The sequence below is a fragment of the Sorex fumeus genome, unplaced genomic scaffold (assembly GCF_029834395.1).
Source record: "Sorex fumeus unplaced genomic scaffold, SorFum_2.1 ptg000094l, whole genome shotgun sequence".
Lineage (NCBI taxonomy): Eukaryota > Metazoa > Chordata > Mammalia > Eulipotyphla > Soricidae > Sorex > Sorex fumeus.
The window spans coordinates 18,690,727-18,717,925 of NW_026606151.1; the positions used below are offsets into that span (position 1 = coordinate 18,690,727).

The 27,199-nt window shown below is 40.2% G+C and overlaps 1 protein-coding gene across 1 annotated transcript in view; it reads left to right on the forward strand.

The window, feature by feature from the left end:
* Positions 1 to 391: 391 nt before the first annotated feature.
* LOC130040129 (E3 ubiquitin-protein ligase TRIM38-like) overlaps positions 392 to 27,199 on the forward strand; it is a 43,202-nt gene continuing 16,394 nt past the window's right edge. The window contains exons 1-9 of the mRNA XM_056132148.1: positions 392 to 799; positions 2,733 to 2,828; positions 3,699 to 3,884; positions 5,024 to 5,046; positions 5,141 to 5,253; positions 8,094 to 8,570; positions 19,698 to 19,885; positions 25,935 to 25,957; positions 26,053 to 26,165. Of these exons, the coding sequence (XP_055988123.1) occupies positions 392 to 799; positions 2,733 to 2,828; positions 3,699 to 3,884; positions 5,024 to 5,046; positions 5,141 to 5,253; positions 8,094 to 8,570; positions 19,698 to 19,885; positions 25,935 to 25,957; positions 26,053 to 26,165 (1,627 nt within the window). The remainder of the gene's footprint in view (positions 800 to 2,732; positions 2,829 to 3,698; positions 3,885 to 5,023; positions 5,047 to 5,140; positions 5,254 to 8,093; positions 8,571 to 19,697; positions 19,886 to 25,934; positions 25,958 to 26,052; positions 26,166 to 27,199) is intronic.

Genomic DNA, 27,199 nt, shown 5'->3' on the forward strand with positions numbered 1-27,199 from the left:
TCATGGATAAACTATTTTAAAAGCTTCCAAATATCCTTTCTGTTCATGTGCTATTTGTGTGAGGAATAACTTCTGGGTTTTCCCTCTCAGATTTGAATCCAAAATCATTTCTGTAAGTTATAGTCTGTTCTCTTCCTTAACTCCCATTTACACCAGCACCTATAGCAACGAACAAATGAAATGTGTCTCATTAAAATTAGATACTAAATTTAAATATATAAAATTTTATCTAAACACTCGGTATAGTACTACTGTATTCCACATCCAGTTCATCCTCTGAAGGCTTCAGTTCCCTCAAACACAGGTGACATATATTCCATCACATAAAGAAAAATCTCATCTGTTTGAGCTCTACCTTTATTTTCAGTATTAAAGATTTCCAGGAAAAACCATGGCCTCAGGTGCAGTTGAGGACATGAGGGAGGAAGCCACCTGCCCCATCTGCCTGGAGCTAATGACTGAGCCAGTGATGATAGAGTGTGGACACATCTACTGCCATTCCTGCATAATGAAAAATCTTGAGAACCAGCAACAACAGTCACCGTCAGTGGGAAACTTCCAGTGTCCTGTATGTAGGGCACAGTTTGAAAGGAAGAACATCCGGCCCAGTAAGCAGCTAAGAAACCTCATAGACATCATTAAGAAGATGGAGCAGGAAAATCTGTGTGAAGAACACGGAGAGAAGCTCAACCTGTTTTGTGAAGATGATGGTCAGCTCATCTGCTGGTGTTGTGAGCGGTCAACACAGCACAAAGGGCACAGAACAGTCCTTGCTGCTGATGCTTGTCAAGGCTACAAGGTGAGTACTGCCCAGAGTGCTTCACCAAGTAACCGTTTCTCTTTTTGCAATCACGGATCTGAATAATTTACTCTGAAACCCACGATGTAGATAAATCTTTCACCGCTTTAATCTTTATATAAAATTTCCAATGGCGTCTATCAAATATACACATATATATTACTAGGCCATGGAAAAACAACAGTGTTTTATGAAAAACTTTCATAAAGCTCTTGATTGCACTGAATAACTGATAGTTATACCTATATATTCAGACAAAGTAAGATACTGACATATAGAGTAAGAAGATAATTGATTACTACTTTGTTTTTTTTTTTTTTTTTTGCTCTTTGGGTCACACCCGGTGATGCTCAGGGATTACTCCTGGCTCATGCACTCAAGAATTGCTCTTGGCGGTGCTTGGGGGACCATATGGGATGCTGGGAGTCGAACCTGTGTTGGCCATGTTGGCTGTGTGCAAGGCAAACGCCCTACTCGCTGTGCTACTTTTAACACTAAAAAGTTGGTAAACCATAAAATTGTTCTCCTCAAATGTCACTGTCACTGTCACTGTCCTCCCATTGTTCATCGACTTGCTCAAGCGGGCCCAGTAACATCTCCATTGGAGACTTTGTTGTTACTGTGTTTGGCTTAGCAAATACGTCACGGGTAGCTTGCCAGGCTCTGCTGTGCGGGCAAGACACTCTCGGTAGTTTGCCAGGCTCTCCAAGAAAGTTTTTTGAAAAATATTTTAAAAGTTTGATATTCATACTACATAATTTAAAATTGCTTGCATGATGAATTTTTCATTAGATATTATAACTCATCTCTACCTCTTTATTTTTTCCAAGAGTGTTTACCTAGTAGTGACCCATGATCCAGGGGCCACTCCATGTGATACAAGGCCTGAGACCTGAATGTTCAGTTATATGGCACTGTAGTGCTTCAGTCACTGGATCCATACCTGGCCATGTTCAGGAATATCAGAATCATATCTGTTGGCACTCAGAGAAAATATGGCTCTGGAGTTCAAACTGAGAATCCTCATCAAAGCATGTGGACTGTCTTATTGACATTCATTTGACTCTTCTATTGAGTTGGGTTTTAGGGACCAAACCCAGAGATGCTCAGGGCTCACTGCTGACCTACTCTTATTTACACATACGAATATATAAAAAATGTTAAGGTGTAAGTAATCTGTTATTGGTCTTTAGATTTAATACAATACTCCTCTCAAAGATCCCAGCAAGCTACCGAGAATATCTCACCCGCACGGCAAAAGCCTGGCAAGCTCCCGTGACATATTCAGTATGCCAAAAACAGTAACAACAAGTCTCACAATTTGTTGTGAGATGTTACTAGTGCCCGCTCGAGCAAAATTGATGAACAATAGGAGGACAGTGCTACTATAGAAAATATTATCATACATTATGATATTCTTTTTCTTTTTAGTGTTCACCAGGCAAATGCATCACTGTATACTTTAGGCCATGTATCATGAAGATCCTGTTTCTAAAATTGAAAATGATATTAATAACTGTACCAATTCATCAGGTTGTTCAGGAGATGAAATTTTTCAAATATATTATCTATTAAAGAGCCATGAGATATACACTTATAAGGTAGTTCATGGTTGAGTTTGAGTCATATAACATTCCAACATTCATCCCTTCCACTGCTGTACATTTCCCACCACCCATGTTCAATGTCACTAGTCTCCTTCCTGCTGCATTCCGATCCTTCCACCCAAGAGTCTGACTATTTTGCAGACACTTCTCTCATAGGGGATCAAGGTTTTCACTTCACACAAATCCCTCAGGATGTATCCTTGAAAGTATAAGGACTATTGAAGTTTCCAATATTGTTTTATGTTTGAAAGTCTGTGATCTCCCCTGACATATATAATAAAAGATTGCCCAAGTAATAAACCTTCATCAAATAATTTTTACTTCAGGAAAACTTTCAGAAATCTTTGACACACCTGAGGAAACTAGAAGAAAAAAATAAGGAATGGCTAGGAAACATAAGAGAGCAAATAACAAATTTTCAGGTAAGTATTTAAGTTTATTTGCTTTAGATATGTTCACCATAAAGCCCAGATATATAGAACGATTAGGCAAAACAAAAGGATGCTTTCATCTTATTTATCTAGACTAAATAGATTTATCCCAAATTATTTGTTTTAATTCTCCTCATTGGCTACACCTATTAGAATTGAGCTCCTCTTACTTTGATACTTCAGCTGGAATTGTTAAGGAGTTCTAATATCAGTAAGACTAAGAATAGGTGTCTTTACTTAGGTTCATCTTGACTTGTTTACGAGGTTTAAAGATCTCAACGTAACTTCCTGTATACGTACCACTCAGAAGTTTACCACAATGAAGGGTCTGGCATGTATTTTCCATGGTCAGAAAGTAATCATTTTGAGGAACAGTATCTCTGCATGTAGGATTTATGTTCAAAAAATTCAGGGGGATGAATAGAAAATGTGGCAAGAACATATACAACGGCATTTAAGTTCTACTGCTCTGATTGACCAGACTGCTCAGAAGAGAAACTCAGTGCTCTTCTGAAAAAATTGATGTACTCCAAATGTCCACAATGAAATCTCACAGGTCATTGGCTTTTGAGGGTGTCTTTCTTAGCCTATGCCCTGAACTCTTTGTGTGAATTTTAAATTTGTACTCACAGAGGATATTCCTTCTTGCCTCAATTTAACAGGCATGAGTAATGGGAGAATAAAATATCCAAGTAACATGTAGAGAAACCCTAATCCCTGAGAGTTAAACTTTCATATGCTATCAACAAGCACTGTTTATTTATTTATTTATAGATAAATATTCCCCTGTAACTTGACTATGCTTTCTGTTTTCTAGTCTAAAATTATGGACCACAAAAAAGCATGAAATATTATTTTAAGGGTTTTCACATGATCCTAGAAATGGAGGAGAAATCATATCTATGGAGACTGGAGAATGAAGAAGAGCAAGTTCTGCAGAGACTGAAAAACAGTGAAACCAAGCTGGAGAAGCAAAGCCAGGAACTGAACAAACACATCCAGGAACTGGAGAGGAAATGTCAGGGCTCAGCCCAGGATTTACTGCAGGTGAGACTGTGCACGTAGAGGAGTGCATGAAGGAGTCAGTCCCTGGGCTTTCAGAGGAAATGGTGAGGAATTTGGAGAACTGGCCAGATTCCTTCTTTCTCAGAAATTCACACAAGTGTGGAGAAAGTAAATGAATGTTTACTTTTTGATACACATGCCTTTAGACAGGTGTTCTTCACTAGTCTGTAGAGTGTCTCTGTGTAATTCACAAAGGAGGCCTCTTGGATAGGTATGTCATTTCTCAGGGAAACACAGGAGAACTTTTGTTGAATCTGTTAGCCTCAGTGTATTTTTGCAGAGATTTCTAGTGTCAAATGATCTCTGCAAAGATAATCCTGTTGACTCTTGGAGGCTAAAAGCGACTCACCAAAATGATTGAGAAACTTGCCCCTTGACTTACTTCTGTAATTTGCTCAAACAGATATTATAAGGCCTCATATTAGCTATAGTAAAGATCTTCTACACTGTGATAGCAATGTGGAGCACCTTATTCTATTTTCATAAAGGATGGAGTTAGCACAGCAAGACCTCCCACCTCAGTGCAAACCTACTTTCAACAACTTAGTGAGTCATTCCAGGACTCTATGTGAATTTTCCTGTAAGCACCTTTGTGAAAAACAATGTCCACTATGATCTCTTCAGAAGAATTTAGTCACTGAATGTAAAAAATGCTAAATGAATAAGTTTGAGACAATTCCTGATCTTATTGCTAACAGTTCACAGGTTTGTGGGTATAGCAATAATAACTCTATATGCTCCAAAAGTAAGAAAACATACTCTGTGTTTTATCAGACACTGACATGGTATTATACTGGGCCAGTGTTCCTCTCAAACTTTTTACATGTACTAGTGAACGTAAACAAGGTTAGAGAGGTTGAATATCAATAGTCTATTGCAGTGCTTATAACTGCTACTCTGTGGAATAATATGCAGAAAGGTGTTGGACTGCAGGTATGCCAATGTTGAAGAACATTGTGGTAAAAAGTTGGGATCAGAACCATTCCCTGGGAAATCATTAATACATGGGAACAGAGCAATTGCACTTACTCTTTCATATAATTATAAAGAAATATCCACCCATTAAAGTTCTATGAAAAGCTAATATTTTCATATCAACATCTACCTTTCTTGCTCTATAGGATGTAAGGAACACTTTGGAGAGGTGAGTGCTCTTTGAAAACAGGAGGGAGGGTAGTAGCTATATGGAGTCTAATGGAATGTTATTCTGATGAAATTTCTGGACTCTTCTTCTCTAGGATTTCTGCTATGCGGTTAAATGCACCAGAGGATGTCTCATTGGATACTCACAGTTTGCCTCATCTTGATAGCATTTTCTCTCAATTGTTCAAATTGTTTGAGACTGATATTGGTATGTGACATCCAAAATTCCCAAAATAAGACAGGGGAGAGGAATATTGGGCAACTGTTCTTCCCTTTGCAGTTCTAGCTAGAGTACTGGTTTTCTTAGTGATTCTATCGCTTTTTCTCCTGTTCACTAGTGATGTCCCCAAGGTAAATAATCTCTATATCTGTCTATATAAAAACCAAAAGAATAATACATCACATTCAGTGGAAGGTGAGAAAGTTTAAATTACAAAAGGTATAGAGTAAAGGATTTGGGAAGATGTCTGGCATCTGATATAGTCCCTGAGTTCTGCCAGGATTGGTCACTAAGTGCAGAGTTACCAGTAAGTCTTGAGCACAGCCAGGTGTGGTGTTAACTCCCCACACCCAAATTAGAAGAACACAACAGATCATAACTCCCCCTAAAATGACCACAGCTCAGAGGAATTCTCAAAATGGAGTTTAACAAAGTTGCAATAATTATGATGGATGGGCGGTGTTTTCACCTAGAAAATAATATAATCTTAATCTGTTCCATGCTCATTGTGATTGTTGTCAGAATTTGGTTCTGGTAGTGTGTAGGACCTCAGGCACTACCTCTTTGCTGGTTGCAGGCTGGATGCCTCCCTGTGTCTCTTGAAGAAAATTCTCAAATGCTTGTGCATGATCTCCCCACATGATCAGCTGTTTCTTCAAAGTGAGATCAAAAAGTGAGAGTCTCTAGGATGAATCATTGGCATTAACACTGCCATGATACGCTACAATAATAGACATGAAAGCCATTATTTTTACTGTATAAGTTCAATGTAGCTTGTACATATTGGTCTCTGATCCTGAAAGTAATTATACAAAGTTGCCAACAGAGGGGCCATTATTGAAGTCACTGTTATTCTGCCAGCCTCTGTGACCAAAACTAAATTCCTCCACTGGACAGTATTCAGTCTTTATTTATTCCATTTAGTTTAATGTAGAGTGCCTATAAATGAGCACTGACTTAATATTCTATGTGTCTCCATATTTAGAGTATAGATTCATTGCTTTGCCTTTATGACAAGAAAACTATTCTGAATTCTAAGCAATGTTTTGCTCTTACATTTGTACAAGAAAACGTAATGCTTCTATACTGTGAGAGCACTGTGCCATAACTGGGGTGATGACGCATGCAGTAGCTAGGTCGGTGAGGGCAAAGCTTCTTATTATTCAGATCTCCTCACCTTCAACGTGAGTTGTATGCATCCTTTTAAGTGAACCCAGAAGTGTAATGTCTGTGTCATATACAAGCTTGATTCCTGTTTTTTGATATTTGTCCATTTTCTAACCAGTTTGAACCAAACGACATTTCACCAATAGTGAATGAAGCTTACTTTCCTCCACATTCTTGCAAATACTAATTTTTTTGTTCTTTCAAGTATATGCTAGTTTCACTGATGTTAGATGATATCTCATTGCCTATTTTGATATCAATTTGCCTGATAGTAAGTGATGGAGAACATTTTTCATAGCCTATTGATCATCGGCATGACTTCTTTGAAAAAGTGTCTGTTTATCTCTTGTGTCTCTTTTTTTTGGTTTTCTTTATTCGTTTCATTTTGGACGGTCATTTCAAACAAGGTTTAGTTTTTAGCCATTCAAAGTATTATAAACGAAATCCCAAATGTGTTCACTCAGCTCCTGTTAAGAACTCATTGAGGAGAGTTTAATAAGCGAGTTAAAGAAAAGATTTGAACAATGACTAAGGAACACAGAAGCAACCAGAGTGGAGATAGCAAGTTCTCACCATTCTGGGCCTCAACTACTGGTAGCGGGATCTGAAGAACAGGAGAGAGTGTGACCTGAGAGAGAGAAGTGCAGACTTTCAGAGCACTGCGGAGAAGCTTCCATGGTTATGACTGCCACTCCACCTCTTAGTTTCAAATGTTCTCCTCAGCATTCTCATTGGCTAAGTAAAATGAAACCAGGTAGAAGGAAGGTAGCTAGTTTTGTAGAAGACATATGTTCAGGAAGACAAGGTATTAAAAGGTGGAGAGTGGTACGGTGAAGAAAAAAAAAACAGGAGAAAGAAGTATTTCTGCATTCTTTATTTCTCATTTCCAACTGTTCATCTACTCGGTGTTTAATCAAGTCACATTAGGTGACTAAGTGACTTAACTCTCTAGCTAGAACAAACTCATATTTTATTTTTTAAATTGTACTGTTACGTAGGACCATTATGACCAATTCATTTCTTTCTTTCTTCACTATACTCTGATCCTTTTTTGGTATATTTGTCCTTGCTACATCATCTTGTACTAAACTTTATACTGCATGAGAACCTAAAGAGAGCAGACATTTAAGATCGATGAGTAGCAATGTGTTCTAAGGCCCCGATAACATCCTTTGTCTCCTATAACCAAGTATGGAATTAACTGCATTTTCTCAAATGAAACTGTGTCAGTGTCATTTGGAAAAAATTGGGAAGAGTTTGGATAAGAGAATAAGTAAACCTGTCAAATATATTTATCTTGTCTTTCACTTATACTGCTGTGAGAAAGATGGCAATAATATTTAATAAGAACGGGAGAGTGTCAGAGCTATCATAGTGTATTTCTGCTGCTACCAGATATTGTACCATGCCACCTAATGACAGCCCTGCCCAGGTCTAAGCATGTATTAGCTCTTTAATCCTCCCCACCATTCTTAGTGACAGATAATGATCTTTTTTTTTTACTTTTTACAATGAAGTTTCATAAAATGACTATAAAGGTTGTCATAAAGAATTTTTTTTCTCTTGAGGACAGACTGATAATATGTGGAATAAACTGAGTACTAAGCATGAAGTAACCATGTTCATTTGGTTTCTTTTTTATATTTATTAATTTTTTGCAGTTACACTTACTCTGGATCCAGATACAGCTCACAACAATCTAAAGGTGGACCAGGATGTAAACACCGTGTTTGGTGGCAGGCCCCAAGTGAAACAGGACACTCCTACTAGGTTTAAAGACTTACCCTGTGTCCTTGGATGTGAGACCTTCACCTCTGGAAAATATTACTTTAAAATACATTTTCAACAAGGATCTTGGTGGGATATTGGAGTTTGTCTGGAAAATGTGCCAAGAGACAATGACATGAGACGGGATCCTGAGTCTGGATTCTGGGCCATCAGATATTGTAGAGATGATGGCTCTGTAGCTCTTACGTCACCCGTAACTCCTCTTTTTCTGAAGGATGTTAGTTTTATAGGGGTTTTCCTGGACTACGAGGCCGGACTTGTTTCATTTTACGATTTGGATACTGTCTCCCACATCTTCACTATCCCAAAGGCCTCTTTCTCTGAACCTATCAAACCTTATTTCTGTATTGGTGAAGATTGTTGTTTGTGTATTTATCCTGGACAAATGTAAAAAAAAATTGTAAATAAAAGATTTCTAGTTTATCTCAGGAAAAAAGCACAGATTCTTTATGCTGTGAGCCAAAAAATCAGTATAGCCTGACCTGTAAATTGGGAACTAATTTCTTCTTGGAAAAATGTTAAAATACGTTGTGTAATTTTCTGAGCTATGCCTGAGATAACTGCCATGAGCCAGCCGTGAGGGCTCACACCATGATTCACTGAAAATCTGCATGCTTTGTTAACTCCCCATTTTGCCCACTTCCTCTTGTAATCAATTATAAAAAGATAGCTTGGGAAAAATAAATTTGGAGCATGATCAGAGACTTGTCTTGCTCCCATTCTTTTGTCTCTCTTTTTTTCCCACTCGCCGTCCTTCTCCCGGTTATCCACATTGACTTGTCGGGTCACCTTGATATCCTTTTATCAAGTTCAAAAGAATAGGATTCAAATTCAAATTCTGTGAATGTAGAAATTTTGGTTGCTTTCTTCACTGTTTGCCATAACCTAGAATGATGCCAAGCTTTTGTAGATCCCTAATATATTTGCATTAAATGATTGGATATAAAGTAGGTACCACATAAAAGGAAACTACTTTAGAGAGCATTTAATCGATAAAAAGACCATAAAGTGTGCTTTGGACCTCTATTCAGTAGATTTAATTTTATGATAGAAGTACTCTGCATACATAAATTCCATTAGTGATTTCTTCTTAGAACATAAAAGCCTTTCCTTTGAGCATGAAAATGCTGAAACAATCCCAGTCTATTTGCCTTGCAGTGACTTGTGAAAATGTTGGGAGAAGAGAGTCAGGACTTGATGACTTGATCACTTGACATCCCGTTATTCATTGAATTGCTTGAGCGGGTGCCAGTAACGTGTCATTTGTTTCTTGCTTTTTGATCTCACACTTGATCACTTGACATCCTGTTTCTCATGATTTGCTCGAGCAGGCACCAGTAATGTCTCCATTTTCCCTGTCGCATGCTAGGGTAGCCCAATGGCGTCTGCTCGTTCTAGGAACAGGAAAAGCCTCAAATTGATCGTTCAGGGTCTTGATGAAGAGGTCTGACCATCTCGTAGGTGGGTGGCCACGTGCTCTTTTGCTCTTTTAGCGTCCCATGGAATCCAGTTGGTAATGGCTCTAGTCCAGCAGTCATCTCCAAATCTCATTATGTGTCCAGCCCATCTGATTTTCGATGCCTTTGCAAACAAGACAGCATCCCTGATTCTTGACCTTCGACCGAGTGAGAACTATAGATTCTTTCTCTCATTTGAGTGAAATTGATACTCCAAGAGTCTCCTTGGAGTAATTGATACTCCAAGAGTCCCCCCCCCCCACGCCTGGCTGTCCTCGCCGGGCTCCTTGGAGGGAGTGGGTTGAGTTTCCCTCCCCGCCCTGACCAGGGCTTCGGCAGCGAAAGACCTCCAGAACCAGCCACCACCATGCTGAGACCACTCTCCACATGCATGAAGGTACCAGCAGAGGAACAAAGGCATGCCGGTCCTGGGGCTGAGATCTCCAAGCCTGCTCGGATCGAGGCTGAGCATCCTCCACCCAGATCCTCCAAACTCCAGTAGGCAGGGGTCACACCCACCAACTGGCCCCCTGGCACCATGTAATCCCATCAATGGCCAAGACTCAGAGACTATAAAATCCAGGTCCCAGAAGCTTATTATCTCATGATAATTATCTTATTATCTCATGAGACACCTTATTATCTCATTCCTACTTTGGACAAACTGGCAGGCTACCGTATGTAACCTGCCCACACGGCAGAGTCTGGCACACTCCCCGTAGTGTAACCAATATGCCAAATACCAGTAACAATGATGGGTCTCATTCTCCTTAACCTGAAAGAGCCTTGAATATGGCACTTTTTAAAAAATCTCAGGGCTAGGACGAAGGAGATGTTACTGGGGTCTGCTTGAGGCAATAGTGATACTCCAAGCATAGCTCTTTCAATTCCTCTTTGGGAGACCCAAATATTGTTCTCATCCTCTTTTCGTTGGGCCCAGGTCTCTGAGGCATATGTTAATGCAGGAAGAACAGTGGAATCAAAGAGATGTGGCAATAGCCGGAGGTTCTTTGTCCTCTTAGCTATTTCTTCGATGCTCTTAAAGGTGTTTCAAGCTGCTCTCTTCCTCCTGTGCAACTCAGGTGCCAGGTCATTCATCATGTTGACTTCTCCGCCTAGGTACACATAACTGTTCCATTCGGAGATGGTTGTTCCCTTGAGAACAAATGGGATGTCATTCAATATTCCAGAGTCAGGACTAAAGCAGTTAATCCCACATCCTAGGACAGATTTTTGTGACCCACAAGATTAAATACAAGCTCAGGACAGAGAAATAAATAATATGTAATTTCCTTTAGAGAACAATATTCACTTAAGAACGTGTATCAATTGCACTCACTTGTAGGATATAAAACAAACACATAGTATGAGGTTAATACCCATGGAGAGTAGAATCAAAGGCCAGGAGGACTAATTCATGATGATAAGCTTGCCAGGAGTATTTGTGTGTATAAGAGTAGAAAGAAGGAGTGGATGTTAGGATAGAGTAGACTCCACTATGACAATGATAGTTGGAGTTGATTACTCTGGAGAAAAATAATGCCCAAAAGGAGGGTGGGAGAGAGGGAGAGAGAAAGAGAAAAAGAGAGAGACAGAGACAGAGGGGAGAGAGAGACAGAGACAGAGAAGAAAGAAGAAAAGTAAAATTGTCTGCTGTACCAGAAGGCTCAGTAGAGTTGTAGTTGTGGCAGGAGGGAAACTGGGGGCATTGGAGGTAGGAAATGTACACTGATGAAGGGACAGGGTGTTGTAACATTGCATGACTGAAACCCCACCATGAACAACTTTGTAAATGAGTATCTCATGGAAATTCAATAGAAAAAGAAAAGAATTAAATAAAGTGTAGATGTATGCTAAGCATGAGTAGCATTATTCTTAAGTAAGACAGTTTGCTCAAAGTAATTTTACACCCTCTGAGTCAAAGTAGAGCATAAACAGAGAAAGAAGCATTCATAGTCAATTTCTAATTTATATAGCTGTGAGATCATGATATGGGTGAGCAACACTTTCAGTGGCAAAAAGCCACCGCCCAGGCTTCCTCAACAAAAAAAACATGGAGGGCCATAAACTGATGGTCAAAATGATTCATTTAATGCAGAGTTGTTAGCATACTTATACAACATCTGGAGGGACTTGAGGTACAGGACTGCACATAGGTGTGATTGATCATTTGCAGATGTGAAGCACTTTAGTGGAGGTCATTCTCTTGAGGGGATTAACTCAAGGAGACTCTCAGATATTACGCCCCAGATATTAGGATCAGAGAATTAACGGTCTTCCTGTGTTAAAGCAAAGAGTAGCATGAAAAGTTTATAGTAAAATGGAAAGCTATAAGGGAGACAGAAAAGCAAGTTATCCACTTAAAACAGAAAGGAAAGATAAAGGTAACCTCGGGGGATTAGGGTTGCTCACAAGAACACTGTGAGCTTCTCTGGGAGGAGGAAAGTAGGAAATTCATTGCTTAAGCCGAAAAAACTTAGAGGTAATATCCCACACTTAGAGAAAGATGGTGAATTAATAAGCGGCAAAGATATAGATGCAGTTCTGACTTGCTGTTTCCTCTTAGCACTACATCCAGCTGTCTGTATTCATTTTTCCTGTGATCTGGTCTCATTAAGATTCCAATTCCTACTAGAAATTGCTCCTGCACTAACGGAGGAAGTGGCAGAAAGAGCACTAAGAAGACAGAGAGACCTCTCCAGTATTCTGGCCAAGGAATAACATATCCCAGGACTTATAGTTTACATTCTGTCTAAGCATGACTACTAGAGTCACTCCCCAGGAGGCATAGTTGAAAGGAAGATTTTCATGGAGTTTCCTTTGTTCTCCTGGAGATCTTGAGAAAGTTTCTTTGTTTTTGTCTTGAATGATACTCCTAATGATATTGAAAGAAGTAGGGAAATGGAAACCTAGAGAACGAGAGAGACAGAGACAGAGACAGAGAAACAGAGAGAGAGAGAGAGAGAGAGAGAAACAGAGAGATAGACAGAGAAAGAGAAAGAGCCAGAGAAAGAGACAGAAAAAGAGACAGAGAAAGAGACAGAGACGGAGAAAGAGAAAGAGAAAGAGAAAGAGAAAGAGTTGGAGAAAGAGAAAGAGATGGAGAAAGAGAACAGGCTTGCATCTGGAGCCATCTGTAACTCCCAAGGGAAGTGCCTGGAGAAAAGGCTTGGTAACATCTGCCACAAGCACCTGTATGCTATGGCTGTTCTTATCCCACTAGTGTCGAACACAGGGCAGCCATCAATCTACACATGAGGTCCACTTGATCTCTGAATAGTCCCCTCAGTCCCCACCACATGTGTTCTTCAACATCATGCCTTCAGTTCTGACAGAGAGCTTTCTCTTTGCAGAAAAGGGGAAAAAGTTCTGGCCTTCATTTATGTTTCTGAGTCTGTTGTCTGCCTTCACACAAAAGAACTTCACAAGGGGATAGAAGATGAAGTAAGGGAAATGCATTCAAGAGATAATGTGGAATTTTCTTGTGTGAAGACAGCAGAGGGACACAACCCAAGTTAATGGCGCGGGAATGTGAAGGCAATCTGGCTGAGACATCTAGTGCCCCAGTGATTGACAGGGTTGATTAGAACAATCTGACTGGCTGGGTGAGGTCCCCTTCTATCTCACTGTTCTGTGTCATCTCTCCTGAAGTTGCATGCTGAGTTGATGAGGATGGCCTTGCCCATAAGGAGAAGGATCATTCTTCGGTTGACTGTATATAAGTAGCTGTGGTTCCCTGTTAGAACATCCAAGTGAGCTTTCCCAAGTTACAGTATATTCAGAACAAGAATGCTGCTTGGTTTAGCTAAGGGAGTATTATAGGTTTTCCTTGAACTCCACCACCTTGCATTTTCTGTGTTGATAAGAGTCTGTCCCTAGGGTATTGATAAGGGGAGAAGTTTGTACTTTTGCTGTCTTGCATATCCTTATCATAGCCATTTGCTCTTTATTTCTGTGCAGACTCTCCCCTAAGCATTGATGCCAGTTCTATTCAATTTTACATGAATGATACTACTATATTTTAATTGTTTTTTATCTAAAAATAAACATTCCCCTGTGTTTGGAACATGCTTTCTTCATTTCAGTCTGAAATTTTGCATGAAAAAAATTTTATCGAGTATAGCTTTAAGATACCTCACATGATACTGGAGCGATAGCACAGCGGTAGGGCGTTTGCCAGGCATGCAGCCAACATGGCCGACCCGAGTTCAATTCCTCTGCCCCTCTCGGAGAGCCAGGCAAGCTACCTAGAGTATCTCGCCAGCACGGCAGAGCCTGGCAAGCTACCCATGATGTACTCGATATGCCAAACACAGTAACAACAAAGTCTCCAGTGGAGATGTTACTGGGCCCCCTCGAGCAAATCGATGAACAACGAGAGGACAGGACAGGAGAGGACAAATGATACTATACATGGTTGAGAAATCTTATCTACCTAGACTAGAGAATGGAAAGTGCAAGTTTTGAAGAGACTGCAGGACAGTGAAGCCCAGCTGGATACGCAAAGCCAGGAACTGAACAAACACATCCTGGAACTTGAGAGGAAATGTCAGGGATCAGTCTAGGAGTTACTGCAGGTGAGACTGTGAATGTGGACGAATGCATGAAGGCATCAGTTCCTGTGTTTTCAGAGGAAATTGTGAGTAATTTGGAGAAATGGTCTGCAGCATTCTTTCTCAGAAATGGACACAAGGCCAAAGCGATGGTACAGTTGGTAGGGCATTTGCCTTGCATGCAGCCAACCCAAGTTCAATCCCCGGCATCCCATAGGGTACCCCAAGCACCACCAGGAGTATTTCCTGAGTGCAGAGCCAGGAGCAATCCATGAGTATTGCTGGGTGTGACCCAAAAAGAAAAAAGAATTGCACACAAGTATCGATAACTTAAATATATGTTTACTTTTAGATACACATGCCTGTATGTGGGTTTCCTTTGCTAATCTGTACACTGCCATAGGTAAAGGTAAGGTAAAGGCCCTCCCGTTGATTATCGATTTGCTCGAGCGGGCCCAGTAACGTCTCCATTGGAGACTTTGTTGTTACTTTGTTTGGCATATCGAATACTCTTGGTAGCTTGCTGGGCTCTCCGAGAGGGGCGGAGGAATCGAACTCGGGTCGGCCATGTTGGCCGCTTGTAAGGCGAACGCCCTACCCGCTGTGCTATCGCTCCAGTGTAAATTAAAAAAGAGGTCCCTGGGATACATATAGCCATTCTTGGGGAACCTCAGGAGAACTTTGGTAGGCATACGCTAGCCTCCATCTAATATGCAGAGATTTCTGGTATCAAATGTCCTGTAGACTCTTGCAGGCTAAAAACTGGTCACCAAAAGGACTGATAAATTTTCCTCTCGATTTGTTCCTGTATCCTGCTCAAACAGATACAGTGAGGCCTGATATTAGCTATAGTAAGGATATAAGACAGTGTGATAAATGCTGGGAAGTCTTTATACTATTTTCACAAATGATGGAGGTGGCACAGCAAGACCTTCCATCTCAGTGCAAACTTTCTGCCACCACCTAACTGAGTCAATCTCCAGGGCTCTATGTGAATTCATCTGTTAGGGCCTTTGTGGCAATGTCTACTATGATATCTTCAGAAGCAATGAGGTTACTGATTGCGAAAACTGCTTAATGGGCAAGTTTGAGACAATTCCTGATCTTCCTCCAAACAGCACACAGGTTATGTGGTTGTAGAAGTATTAAATCCCCATGTTCCCAAAGTAAGAAAGCAACTTTGTGGTTGATCAGATACTGGCATGGTATTATCCTGGGCCAGTGTTTCTCTCAGACTTTGTGCATGTACTGGTGAAGGTAAACAAGGGTTGAGAGGTTGAATATCAGTGGTCTATCACAGTGCTTATAACTGCTACTCAGGAATGATATGCAGACAGGTGTTGGACCACAGGTGAAATGGCTGAAGAATGCTGTACTAGGTAATTGGGATCAGAATCATACCCTGGGAATTCATTAATACATAGGAGTGGAACAATTGACATTACTAGTGGCATAATTATAGAGAAACATTCACCCATCAAAGTTCTCTATAATGCTAATATTCAACTTCTATCTTTCTTTCTCTATAGTATGTGACAGACGCTTTGGACAGGTGAGTGCTCTTTGAATTAAGGAGGGAAGGAGAGTGGCTTTATGGAGTTCAATGGAATATCGCTCTGATAAAATTTCTTGACTCTTCTTCATTAGGATTTCTACTATGAATTTAAACACACAGGAGGATATCTCATTGGATATTCACGCTCAGCCCAATCTTTATAGCATTTTTAATTATTTATTTATTATTTTGCTTTTCAGGTCACACCGGCAATGCACAGGGGTTACTCTTCTCTCTGCGCTCAGGAATTACCCCTGGCAGTGCTCATGGGACCATATAGGATGCTAGGAATTGAACCCGGGTCAGCCGCGTGCAAGGCAAATGCCCTACCCACTGTGCTGTTGCTACAGCCCCTCATTGCATTTCTGATATTTATTTTCCTGTTAGTAAATTTTGGATATCCTTATTGGTTATCTACAGGTAGCATGTAAAATGCCAAGCCAATGTATGATGAGTACTGAAGGCACGTACTTCAGGTGTTCGGATCTGACCTTGTCTAGGCCAGGTGCTGTTCACTTCTTTAGCGACAAAATGGCATGTTGGATTTCAGAAGGAAGAACGTTGGGAACGACATATCCACCCTGCAGAATTTGGTATGTGGGCAGGTGGATGTGGCTATCCAAGAGATCTTAGTAGAAGTTATGGATAATCTTCTCCATTGCCCTTCTGGAAAATGTAATAGATCCATCAGGACGTCGGAGGGCAGTCATCTTGATCTTGTGGTTGGCGAAGGACAGGCAAGCATTGCGAATGCTTTTCCTGGCTTCTGTTGCATCTGCCAGTGCTGCTGGTTCTTCTCTCTTTGAGGTCTTACTTGATTTCTTCTTGGCACTACATTATGAGCTCAGATGTTTGCTTGTGCTTGCCTGAGGCTTGCCCCAAGGCATGTTGGTGAAGGAACTCAAGATTTTTCAAAGACAGGCATCTTTTTGTGGCTATCTCTCTCTCAGCGTTCCTTGCACAATCATGGAGGAGCTGAACCAGTCAATCGTATTCCCTATCAATGTTGTTAACAATGGCATTTTCCCAGGTTGCTGCAATAGTGCCAAAGAGTTCCCAGTTGGTGGTCATTCTATGAGTTCTCTTCTTAAACTTTGCAGCCCTTTCTTCCCACTCTGTGAAGTAGAATTTTGCATGAAGGAGAGGGTGGTCCGTCTCGTTTTGAATTTTGAGACAACAGGAACATTGGTCAAGCAAAATCATCTATTGAATATGATGTGGTCAATTTCATTGTGGAACCATCCATCGGGAGACTACCTTGTACAATGTTTAGATTCGGCCTTCTGGAACTGTGAGTTACCATGAATGGTCTTGGTGGACATGATAAACTCAGACAGTACTCACCCTGTTTGTTCCATTCTAGGCCATGGCTCCCGATGTGGAGTTCTTTGGCTGATCTTCTTGGTCCTACCTTGGCATTAAAATCACCGACAATGATCTTGTAGAAGGTATGGATTTCTTTATAGAACTTCTCCAGCTCCATGTAGAACTTCTCAATTTCTCCTTCATCATAATTGGATGTTGGTGTGTAGACAATGACTATAGAAACTGCAGGCAGTGAGCCACATCTATTCACGTGCAATCTCTGATTTAGGTTGTTAGACATTTGAATGAATCAATGCTCATGGCAAATTTGTGTTGACAAGACACGAACATCACCGATGGCTCTTTTGTCTCATGTTCCAAGAAAAAGTTCTTCTCCAGTGTCAAAAATGGCATGATGTGATTGATGCCTTCTTGTCTCAGACAGACCAATGATGTCGTACTTGGTCTTTCACACTTGCACCATCAGGTCCTCGATGGATGCATCCGATCCCAGCATTCGTGCATTGAAAGTAAAGACAGTCATTTTTGTCCTTCATTTTGCAGCCGATTTCAGCCTTGAGATTTTGGGATGTGTGCTGGCATATAGAATTTAATAGATCCTCAGAAACCACTTTATAAACATTAAAAATGAAATAAAATGGAAAAAGGATTTCCCCAGATGGTAAAGTTGGAAATGATATTATGCAAGCATATTTACTTGTGTACCTTGCCATGCTCATAGACTCAATGTTTAGTTATTGTAACGTAATTTGCAATCTCTCCCTATTCACTCTAGCATCTAGGTAGGTTTTAGAATTTTTTTTGTGCAAAATCTTTAAAGGTTTGCTATCCAGTTTGTTATCGTTATCACAAAGATAAATAACCCCTCTAACCAATTTCAATATCAAAATTAATTGAAATTTCAATATTGAACATGAATGACATCATAATGAAATGAAATCAACAACTTGTTTAAAGTTTATAGGACATGGTCCATGGCATAATCATTGTGTTTGCATGCCATTCAATTCCCACCAAAGCAATGCACCAAATGTACTTGAGAATTCTTGGCAGTGCTTCCAAAATTTTAGGTGTTGATCACAAATCACAAATCACAAATCATCCTGTTAATCGTCGATTGCCTCGAGCAGGCCCCAGTAACGTCTCCTTCATCCTAGCCCTGAGATTATATTAAAGGCTCTTTAGGAGAATGAGACCCATCATTGCTACTGGTATTTGGCATATTGGGTATGCCACAGGGAGATTGCCATACTCTGCCGTGTGGGCAGGCTACATCTGGTAGCCTGCCAGTTTGTCCAAAGTAGGAATGAGATAATAAGATGTCATAATAAGATGTCTTATAAAAACCGGGAGCTCGTTTTTATAGTCTCTGAGTCTTGGCCGTTGATGGGATTACACGGCGCCAGGGGTCCAGTTGGTGGGTGTGACCCCTCTTATTGGAATTTGGAGGATCTGGGTGGAGGATGCTCGGCCCAAATCCGAGTAGGCTTGGAGATCTCGGGCCCGGAACCCGCGTGACTTTGTCCTCTGCCAGTACCTTCATGTGTGCAGAGAGTGGTCTCAGCATGGTGGTGGCTGGTCCTGGAGGTCTTTGGGGAGAAACTTCCATAGCAATGACTGCCACTCCACCTCTTAGTTTCACATCTTCTCCCCAGCACTCTTATTGGCTAAGTAAAATGAAACCTGGTAGAAACAAGGAAGCACGTTTTCTAGAAGTCAGAATTTTCTTATGTTCAGTAAGAAAAGACATTAACAGATACGGATTCGTTTGGGGAAAAAAAATTGGAGAAAGAACTGCTTCTGCATATCTTTATTTCCCATGTCCTTCTGATCATCTGCTTTGTGTTTCATCAAGGACACATTAGGTGACTAAGTGATAAACTCTCTAGTTAGAACAAACTCTTATTATGTTTATTTTTTAAGTTGTGCTGTTAGCTAGTCCCATTATGACCATACTTTTTCTTTCTTTCTTAACTCTACTCAGATAATTTTGGGGTATATTTGTCTTTGGTACATCATCTTGTACTAATACTTAAAGACAGCAGTTACTTCAAGTCGATGAGTAGCCATGTGTCCTAAGTCCCCAATAACGTTCTTTGTCTCCTATAACAATGCATGGAATTAACTTTATTTTCCCATTCTGATAATGTCAGTGTCATTTGTAAAAGCAGGGAAGACTTTGGAGAAGAGAATAAGTAAACATGTCAAATACATATATCTCATCTTTCACTTATATTACTGTGAGAAAGATGGAAATAATATTAAATAAGAACTGGAGAGTATCAGAGCTTCTGTAGTATAATGCTCCTGCTAATGGATATTTTACAGTGCCACATAATGACAGTCTTGCCCAGTTATAAGCATGTATTAGTTCTTCAATCCTCCCCACAATTTTTATGACAGATGATTTTTTTTACTTTTTTTCAATAAATTATCATAAAATGACTATAAAGGTAGTCAAAAAGAAATTTTTATCTTGACCACTGCCTGATATTATTTGGAATATGCTGAGAACTGAGCATGAAGTAACCACATTCTTTTCTTTTTAAAAATTTATTAAATTTTTTGCAGTTACGCTTACTCTAGATCCAGATACAGCTCACAATGACCTACACGTGGACGAGGATGAAAACACAGTGATTGGTGGACGACCCCAAGTGAAGCACGACACTCCTACTAGGTTTAAAGACTTACCCTGTGTCCTGGAATATGAGGTCATCACCTCAGGAAAACATTACTTTGAACTATGTTTTCTAGAAGGATCTGAGTGGGATGTAGGAGTTTGTCTGCAAAATGTGCCAAGAAACAATTTCATGACACGGGATCCTGAGACTGGATTCTGGGCCATCAGACATTGTGAGGATGGTGCCTGCGTAGCACTTACCTCTCCGATGTCGCCTCTTTTTCTGGACGATCTTAGATTTATATTTTTTTTTTAGTCTATGAGGCTGGACTTGTCTCTTTTTATAACTTGAAAACTTGCTCCCACATCTTCACTTTCCCAAAGGCCTCTTTCTCCGATCCTATCAGGCCTTATTTCTGTATTGGTGAAGATTCTTATTTGTATACTTGTGGTCAATATATGTAAGAAATTTCGAAGAAAGAGATTTGTAAGTTTTGAAATGAAAAAAAGCACGTTGTCTTTATTCTTGTATCCAATTCAAAGGAATAGGATTGAAATTCTGTGAATGTTGAAATTTTGGTTGCTTTCTTCACAGTTTTCCATAACTTAGAATGATGCTAAGCTTTGGTAGATATATAATCAATTTGCATTCAGTGATTGTATATAAAGACTCAGCAGGTATCACAAACCTGCTTTACAGGGAAATTACTTAATAACAAAGACCATACATTGTCCTGTTGACATATATTTATTAGATTCGTTTTTATGAAAGAAATACTCTTCAAATGTAAATTTCCATTAGTGATTTCTTTTTAGGACAAAAAACACTTTCCTTTGAGCATGAAATTGCTGAAATAGTCCCCATCCCGTCTCCCTTACAGTGTCCTGTCCAAATGTTGGGAGCATATAGTCAAGACTAAAGCAGTTAATCCCAAATCCTAGAAAAGGTTTATTTTATCCAAAAGAGCAAATACTAGCTCAGGATGTGGAAATAAATAATATAAAAAGGTCTATTAGAGATCAGTACTCACTTAAGAGTGGTACAAATTGCATTTACTTGTGGGAGTTGAAAAAAAATTCATAGTGCGAGAACATTAGAAATAAGGGTCAGGTGATATATGTTCAGACTGTGCATTAAGCTATCGTGCTGTGCCACCACAGGTGGAGAAAGGTGTTTTCTTTGACCCTTTCTCCATGGCAGCACGTTGGCCGCCATCTTTCAGAGCCTACTGGACTCTGGTCAGGTAGGAGGCTGCAGTGAGGAGATACATAGGGCCTCACAAGATGGGGTTTGGAACTGGTCCTTTATCCCAACCCTGAAGAGACCCTGAGTCACCTTCCACGAATTGTTCCTCCAGCTGCTTATTGAGCTCCTGAATGACCATGATCCCAGAGGTACAAAAACTAATCTCGGAACCCAGCGGCTTTTGACAGAAATACCTCCAGACGTAATTACTAAAATATCCGAAATCCAAAGTCGTGCAGCCGCGATTGTAGCTGTGTGACATCATATGCAGTTCATAATCAGCAATAGTAATCAAATTATCTAGTGATAACGTTCAGCAGGTCTGATTGTTTGGGGGAAATTCCAAATAATAATGGGGGCATCTTTTTTCGAAATCACAATCACTATCACGACCATCCTGTTGTTTGTCAATTACCTCGAGCGGGCCCCAGTAAAGTTTCCTTCATTCTAGCCCTGAGATTTTTTTAAAAGTGCTATATTCAAGGCTCTTTCAGGTTTAGGAGAATGAGACCCATCATTGTTACTGGTATTTGACATATTGGGTACGCCACGGGGAGTTTGCCAGACTCTGCCATGTGGGCAGGATACATTTGGTAGCCTGCCAGTTTGTCCAAAGTAAGAATGAGATAAATAAGATGTCACGTGGCTGCGAATATTCAATGTAATCAAAGTAGAGAGAGATAAAGTGGAAATAATCTACCACTCAGCAGGGGGAGGAGTGGGAGGCTGGGTATACTGGGATTCTTGGTGGTGAAAAATGTACACTGGTGCAGGAATGGGTGTTAGGACAGATGATAATTGGAGATGATTACTCTGGAAGCAAACTGAGTCCTGAAAGGAGGCAAAAGGATATTCATAATAACTTTGCAGTATCTGTGCGGGGGGCCTGCAAACCACTCTCTGACCCGCGGAGGTGGCCCAAGGATCCGTAGGTGCAGGGAAGGACCGACAGAGTGAACACAAGACACAAGAGACAGAGTATAGTTTAGAAATAGAAAAAGAGAGAAAAAGGGACAGCACTTTGTTGAGGGATACAGGCTGTTTATATAGGGTCCGGGCAGCTCAGTCAGGAGCAGAAGCAATATAACCATATATGGTAAGGTCAGCAACAAGAGCTTTACCTAACATTCAAGGTAGACATTTGTACATCAAAGGGTTTTGTGGCAGAAGGTGCATCCTGAGCATTACATTTGTATATCAAAGGACCTTATGGCATTAGGTGTATCCTGAGCTTTACATTTGTATATCAAAGGGTCTTAGGGAGTAGATGCATCCTGGAGGTTACTATAGATAAGGCCAGCTAAGCTAACTGTCAGCCTGATGTTGCTTGCTATAGATCAGGCATCCACTGAGATCAGGAAGTCCTGGGAGACTGTCACTAATGTCTGTCCCAAGCAGTTCCTAGCATGGGAACCACGGTCAGGGTCTATGAGAGGGCTCTTGGCTTCCCACATATCTATATTGCAGAAACTAATACCTAAAAGGAGAGAGGGACAGAGAGGGAGAGAGAAGAGGGTTGGAGACAGAAGTACAGAGAGAAAGAGAGAGAGCGAGAGAAAGAGAGAGAGAGAGAAAGAGAGAGAGAAGGAAAGTAAAAATGCTGGACTGTAGAGGCAAGCTAAGTTGAGTTGGGGTTGTGGCAGGAGGGAAACTAGGGATATCAGTGGTGGGAAATGTACACTGGTGAAGGGATGAGTGTTGGAACATTGTATAACTGAAACCCAATCATGAACAATTTGTCACTGTATATCTCAAAGTAATTTAATAAAAACAGAAAAAAATTAAATAAAATGTACATATATGGTAAGAATGAGTAGCATTGATGCTAAGTAAGACATCTTGCTCAAAGTAATTGTAGCTTGGGGGCAAAGTAATTGTACTCAAGAGGGCACAGTAATTGCCCTGGGATTCAAAGTAGAGCATAAACAGAGAAAGAACATTTATACTCAATTTCTAATTTATATTTCTGTGAGCTCATGAAGAGGGTGTTCGACACGTTTGGTGGTTAGACCCTCCTTTTTGGCCCTCCTCAACAGAAAAAGAGATGAGGGGACACGAATTGATGGTCAGAATGGCCCATTTATGCAGATCTGCTAGCATACTTAAACAACATCTGAAGGGTGTTGAGGTATAGGACTGCAGATAGGTGTGATTTATCATTTCCAGATGTGAAGCACTTCAGTGGAGGCCATTCTCTATGGGGGATTAACTCAAGGAGACACTCTACTCCCAGGGACATCAATATCGGTTTCTCTTTCCTTTTGGTGTACATAGTAATCAAATACGTTGCGTCTTATTAATATTAGCAGTATTTGGAAACATCGTAAGAGAATAGATTCTAAATCTTAGTTCTCTGGCCTCCAAAGCCAACATCACTGGACTTTACTGTAAATCACAGAGTAGGTCCTCAAGCCACGTCACCTTTTCCTTTCCCTGGGGGTCCTGTTTCTTGAATCTTAATGGCTTGTATCAAGACTATAGTTTTATGCTTTGTATACTGTCTGATTTTGATTGTCTGGGTTGCTTTTCTGCTCGGCCCAAGTTCATCCAAGTCCCTTGGCGGGACCTCACTTTGTTGGGTATTAGAAACTATACCGAAGTGTGAGTCAAGTAATTATAATGAATGCCTAGGAATAGATATATTTGAGTCGATCAAATCCCAGATATTAGGACCATAGCATTAACAGTCTTACTGTGTTTAAGCAAAGAGTAAAATGAAAAGTTTATAATAAAATGAAAAGTTATAGAAGAACTAGAAAAGCAAGTAATTCACTTCAAACAGAAAGGAAAGATAAGGTAACCTCAAGGGAATAGGGGTGCTCACAAGAGTACTGTAAGCTTCTCTGGCAGGAGGAAAAGGAGATATTCATTTATGAAGCCTAAAACATTTAGGGTTAATATCCCACACTTAGAGAAATAGGGTGAATTAATAAGGGGCAGAGACATAGATGGAATTCTGCCAGTTGTTTCAGTTTAGCAGTAGATTATGCTGTCTCTATTCTTTTCTTCCTGTGTGCTGGTCTCATTGTAGTAGCACGGTAGGTAAGGCCCAGGTTTGATTCTCCGGCCCCTCTTGGAGAGCCCGGCAAGCTACCGAGAGTATCTTGCCCACAAGGCAAAGCCTGGCAATCTATCCGTGATGTATTCAATATGCTGAACACAGTAACAACAAGTCTCACAATGGAGACGTTACTGGGCCTGCTTGAGCAAATCAATGAACAACAGGAGGACAGTGCTGGTCTCATTAAGATTCCAAATCCTACTAGATACTGCCCCTGCACTAAGGGAGGAAGTGGCAGAAAGAGCACTAAGAGGACAGAGACACTCTCCAGTATTGTGTCCTGGGAACAATATATCCTGGGATTTAAAGTTTACATTCTGACTAAGCACAACTACGAGAGTCATCCCCCAGAATATGTACATGAAATGAGTTCATGGAGTTACCTCAGTTCTCCTGGAGAACTTGAGGAAGTTTCTTTGTTTTTCTCCTGAATGACACTCCAAATGATATTGGAAGAAGTAGAGTAGTAGAAACAGAGAGAGAGAGAGAGAGAGAGAGAGAGAGAGAGAGACAGAGACAGAGAGAGAGACAGAGAGAAAGATAGAGAGAGAGACAGAGACAGAGATAGAGACAAAAACAAAGATAACAGAGAGAGTGAAACAGAAAGAGACAGAGGAGCCAAAGTGGGCTCTCCTGAGTGGACAGAGCAGAGGGACACACCCCAAGTTAAGGGGCATGTGGATATGAAGGCAATCTGCTGAGACATCTGGTGCCCCAGTGTTCACCAGGGTTGATTTGGCTGATCTGTCTATGGGAGCGTTCCCTGCCTTCTCCACTGCTCCATGTGTGTCTCTCAGCAAGTGGCATGCTCAGTCGATTTCTATTCCCCAAATAGAAAAGAACCGTCTTTGGTTGAGGGTATAGTAGATACCTTCCCCTGCTAGAACCTCCTGTGGAGAAAGTAAATGAATGCTTACTTTTTGATACACCTGCCTTTAGACAGGTGTTTACTAGTCTGTAGAGTGTCTCTGTGTAATTCACAAAAGAGGCCTCTTGAATAGATATGTCAGTTCTCAGGGAAACACAGGAGAACTTTTGTTGCATCTGTTAGCCTCAGTGTATTTTTGTAGAGATTTCTGGTGTCAAATGCTCTCTACAAAGATAATCCTGTTGACTCTTGGAGGCTAAAAACCACTCACCAAAATGATTGAGAAACTTGACCCTTGACTTACTTCTGTAATTTGCTCAAACAGATATTATGAGGCCTGATATTAGCTATGGTAAAGATCTTCTACACTGTGATAGCAATCTGGAGCACCTTATTCTATTTTCATAACGGATGGAGTTAGTACATCAAGACATTCCACCTCAGTGCAAACCTACTTTCAACAACTTAGTGAGTCATTCCAGGGCTCTATGTGAATTTTCCTGTAAGTACCTTTGTGAAAAACAATGTTCACTATGATCTCTTCAGAAGAAGTGAGCCACTGAATGTAAAAATGCTAAATGAAAAAGTTTGAGACAATTCCTGATCTTATTGCTAACAGTTCATAGGTTTGTGGATATAGCAATAATAACTCTACATGATCCAAAAGTAAGAAAACATACTCTGTGTTTTATCAGATACTGTCATGGTATTATATTGGGCCAGTGTTCCTCTCAAACTTTTTACATGTACTAGTGAAGGTAAACAAGGTTAGAGAGGTTGAATATCAATGGTCTATTGCAGTGATTATAACTGCTAGTCTGTGGAATAATATGCAGAAATGTGTTGGACTGCAGGTATGGCAAGGTTGAAGAACATTGTGGCAAAAAATTGGGATCAGAATAATTCCCTAGGAACAGAGGAATTGCATTTACACTTTTTTTATAATTATAAAGAAAGATCCACCTATTAAATTTATATGGTATGCTAATATTTTCATATCAACATCTACCTTTTTTGCTCTATAGGATGTAAGGAACACTTTGGAGAGGTGAGTGCTGTTTGAAAACAGGAGGGAGGGATAGTAGCTATATGGAGTCTAATGGAATATTGTTCTGATAAAATTTCTGGACTCTTCTTCTCTAGGATTTCTGCTATGCAGTTAAATGCACCAGAAGATGTCTCACTGGATACTTACAGTGTGCCTGATATTGATAGAATTTTCCCCCAATTGTTCAAATTGTTTGAGACTGATATTGGTATGTGACATCCAAAATTCCCTAAATATTAGAGGGGGGAGGAATATTGGGCATCTGCTCTTCCCTTTGCAGTTCTAGCTAGAGTACTGGTTTTCTCAATGATTCTATTGCTCCTTTTCTCCTGTTCACTAGTGATGTCCCCAAGGTAAATAATCTCTATATCTGTCTATATAAAAACCAAAAGAATAATACATCACATTCAGTGGAAGGTGGGAAAGTTAAAATTACAAAAGGTATAGAGTAAAGGATTTGGGAAGATCTCTGGCATCTTATATAGTCCCTGAGTTCTGCCAGGATTGGTCACTAAGTGCAGAGTTACCAGTAAGTCTTGAGCACAGCCAGGTGTGGTGTTAACTGCCCACACCCAAATTAGAAGAACACAACAGATCATAACTCCCCCTAAAATGACCACAGCTCAGAAAGAAGTATTTCTGCATTCTTTATTTCTCATTTCCAACTGTTCATATACTCGGTGTTTAATCAAGTCACATTAGGTGACTAAGTGACTTAACTCTCTAGCTAGAACAAACTCATATTTTATTTTTTAAATTGTACTGTTACGTAGGACCATTATGACCAATTCATTTCTTTCTTTCTTCACTATACTCAGATCCTTTTTTTGGTATATTTGTCCTTGCTACATCATCTTGTACTAAACTTTATGCTGCATGAGAATCTGAAGAGAACTGACATTTAAGGTTGATGAGTAGCCATGTGTTCTAAGGCCCTGATAACATCCTTTGTCTCCTATAACCAAGTATGGAATTAACTGTATTTTCTCAAATGAAACTGTGTCAGTGTCATATGGAAAAAATTGGGAGGACTTTGGATAATAAAATAAGTAAAGCTGTCAAATATATTTATCTTGTCTTTCACTTATACTGATGTGAGAAAGATGGCAATACTATTTAATAAGACAGGAGAGTGTCAGAGTCATTGTAGTATATTGCTGCTGCTACCAAATATTGTAAAATGCTATATAATGACAGCCCTGCCAAGGTCTAAGCATGTATTAGCTCTTCAATCCTCCCCAC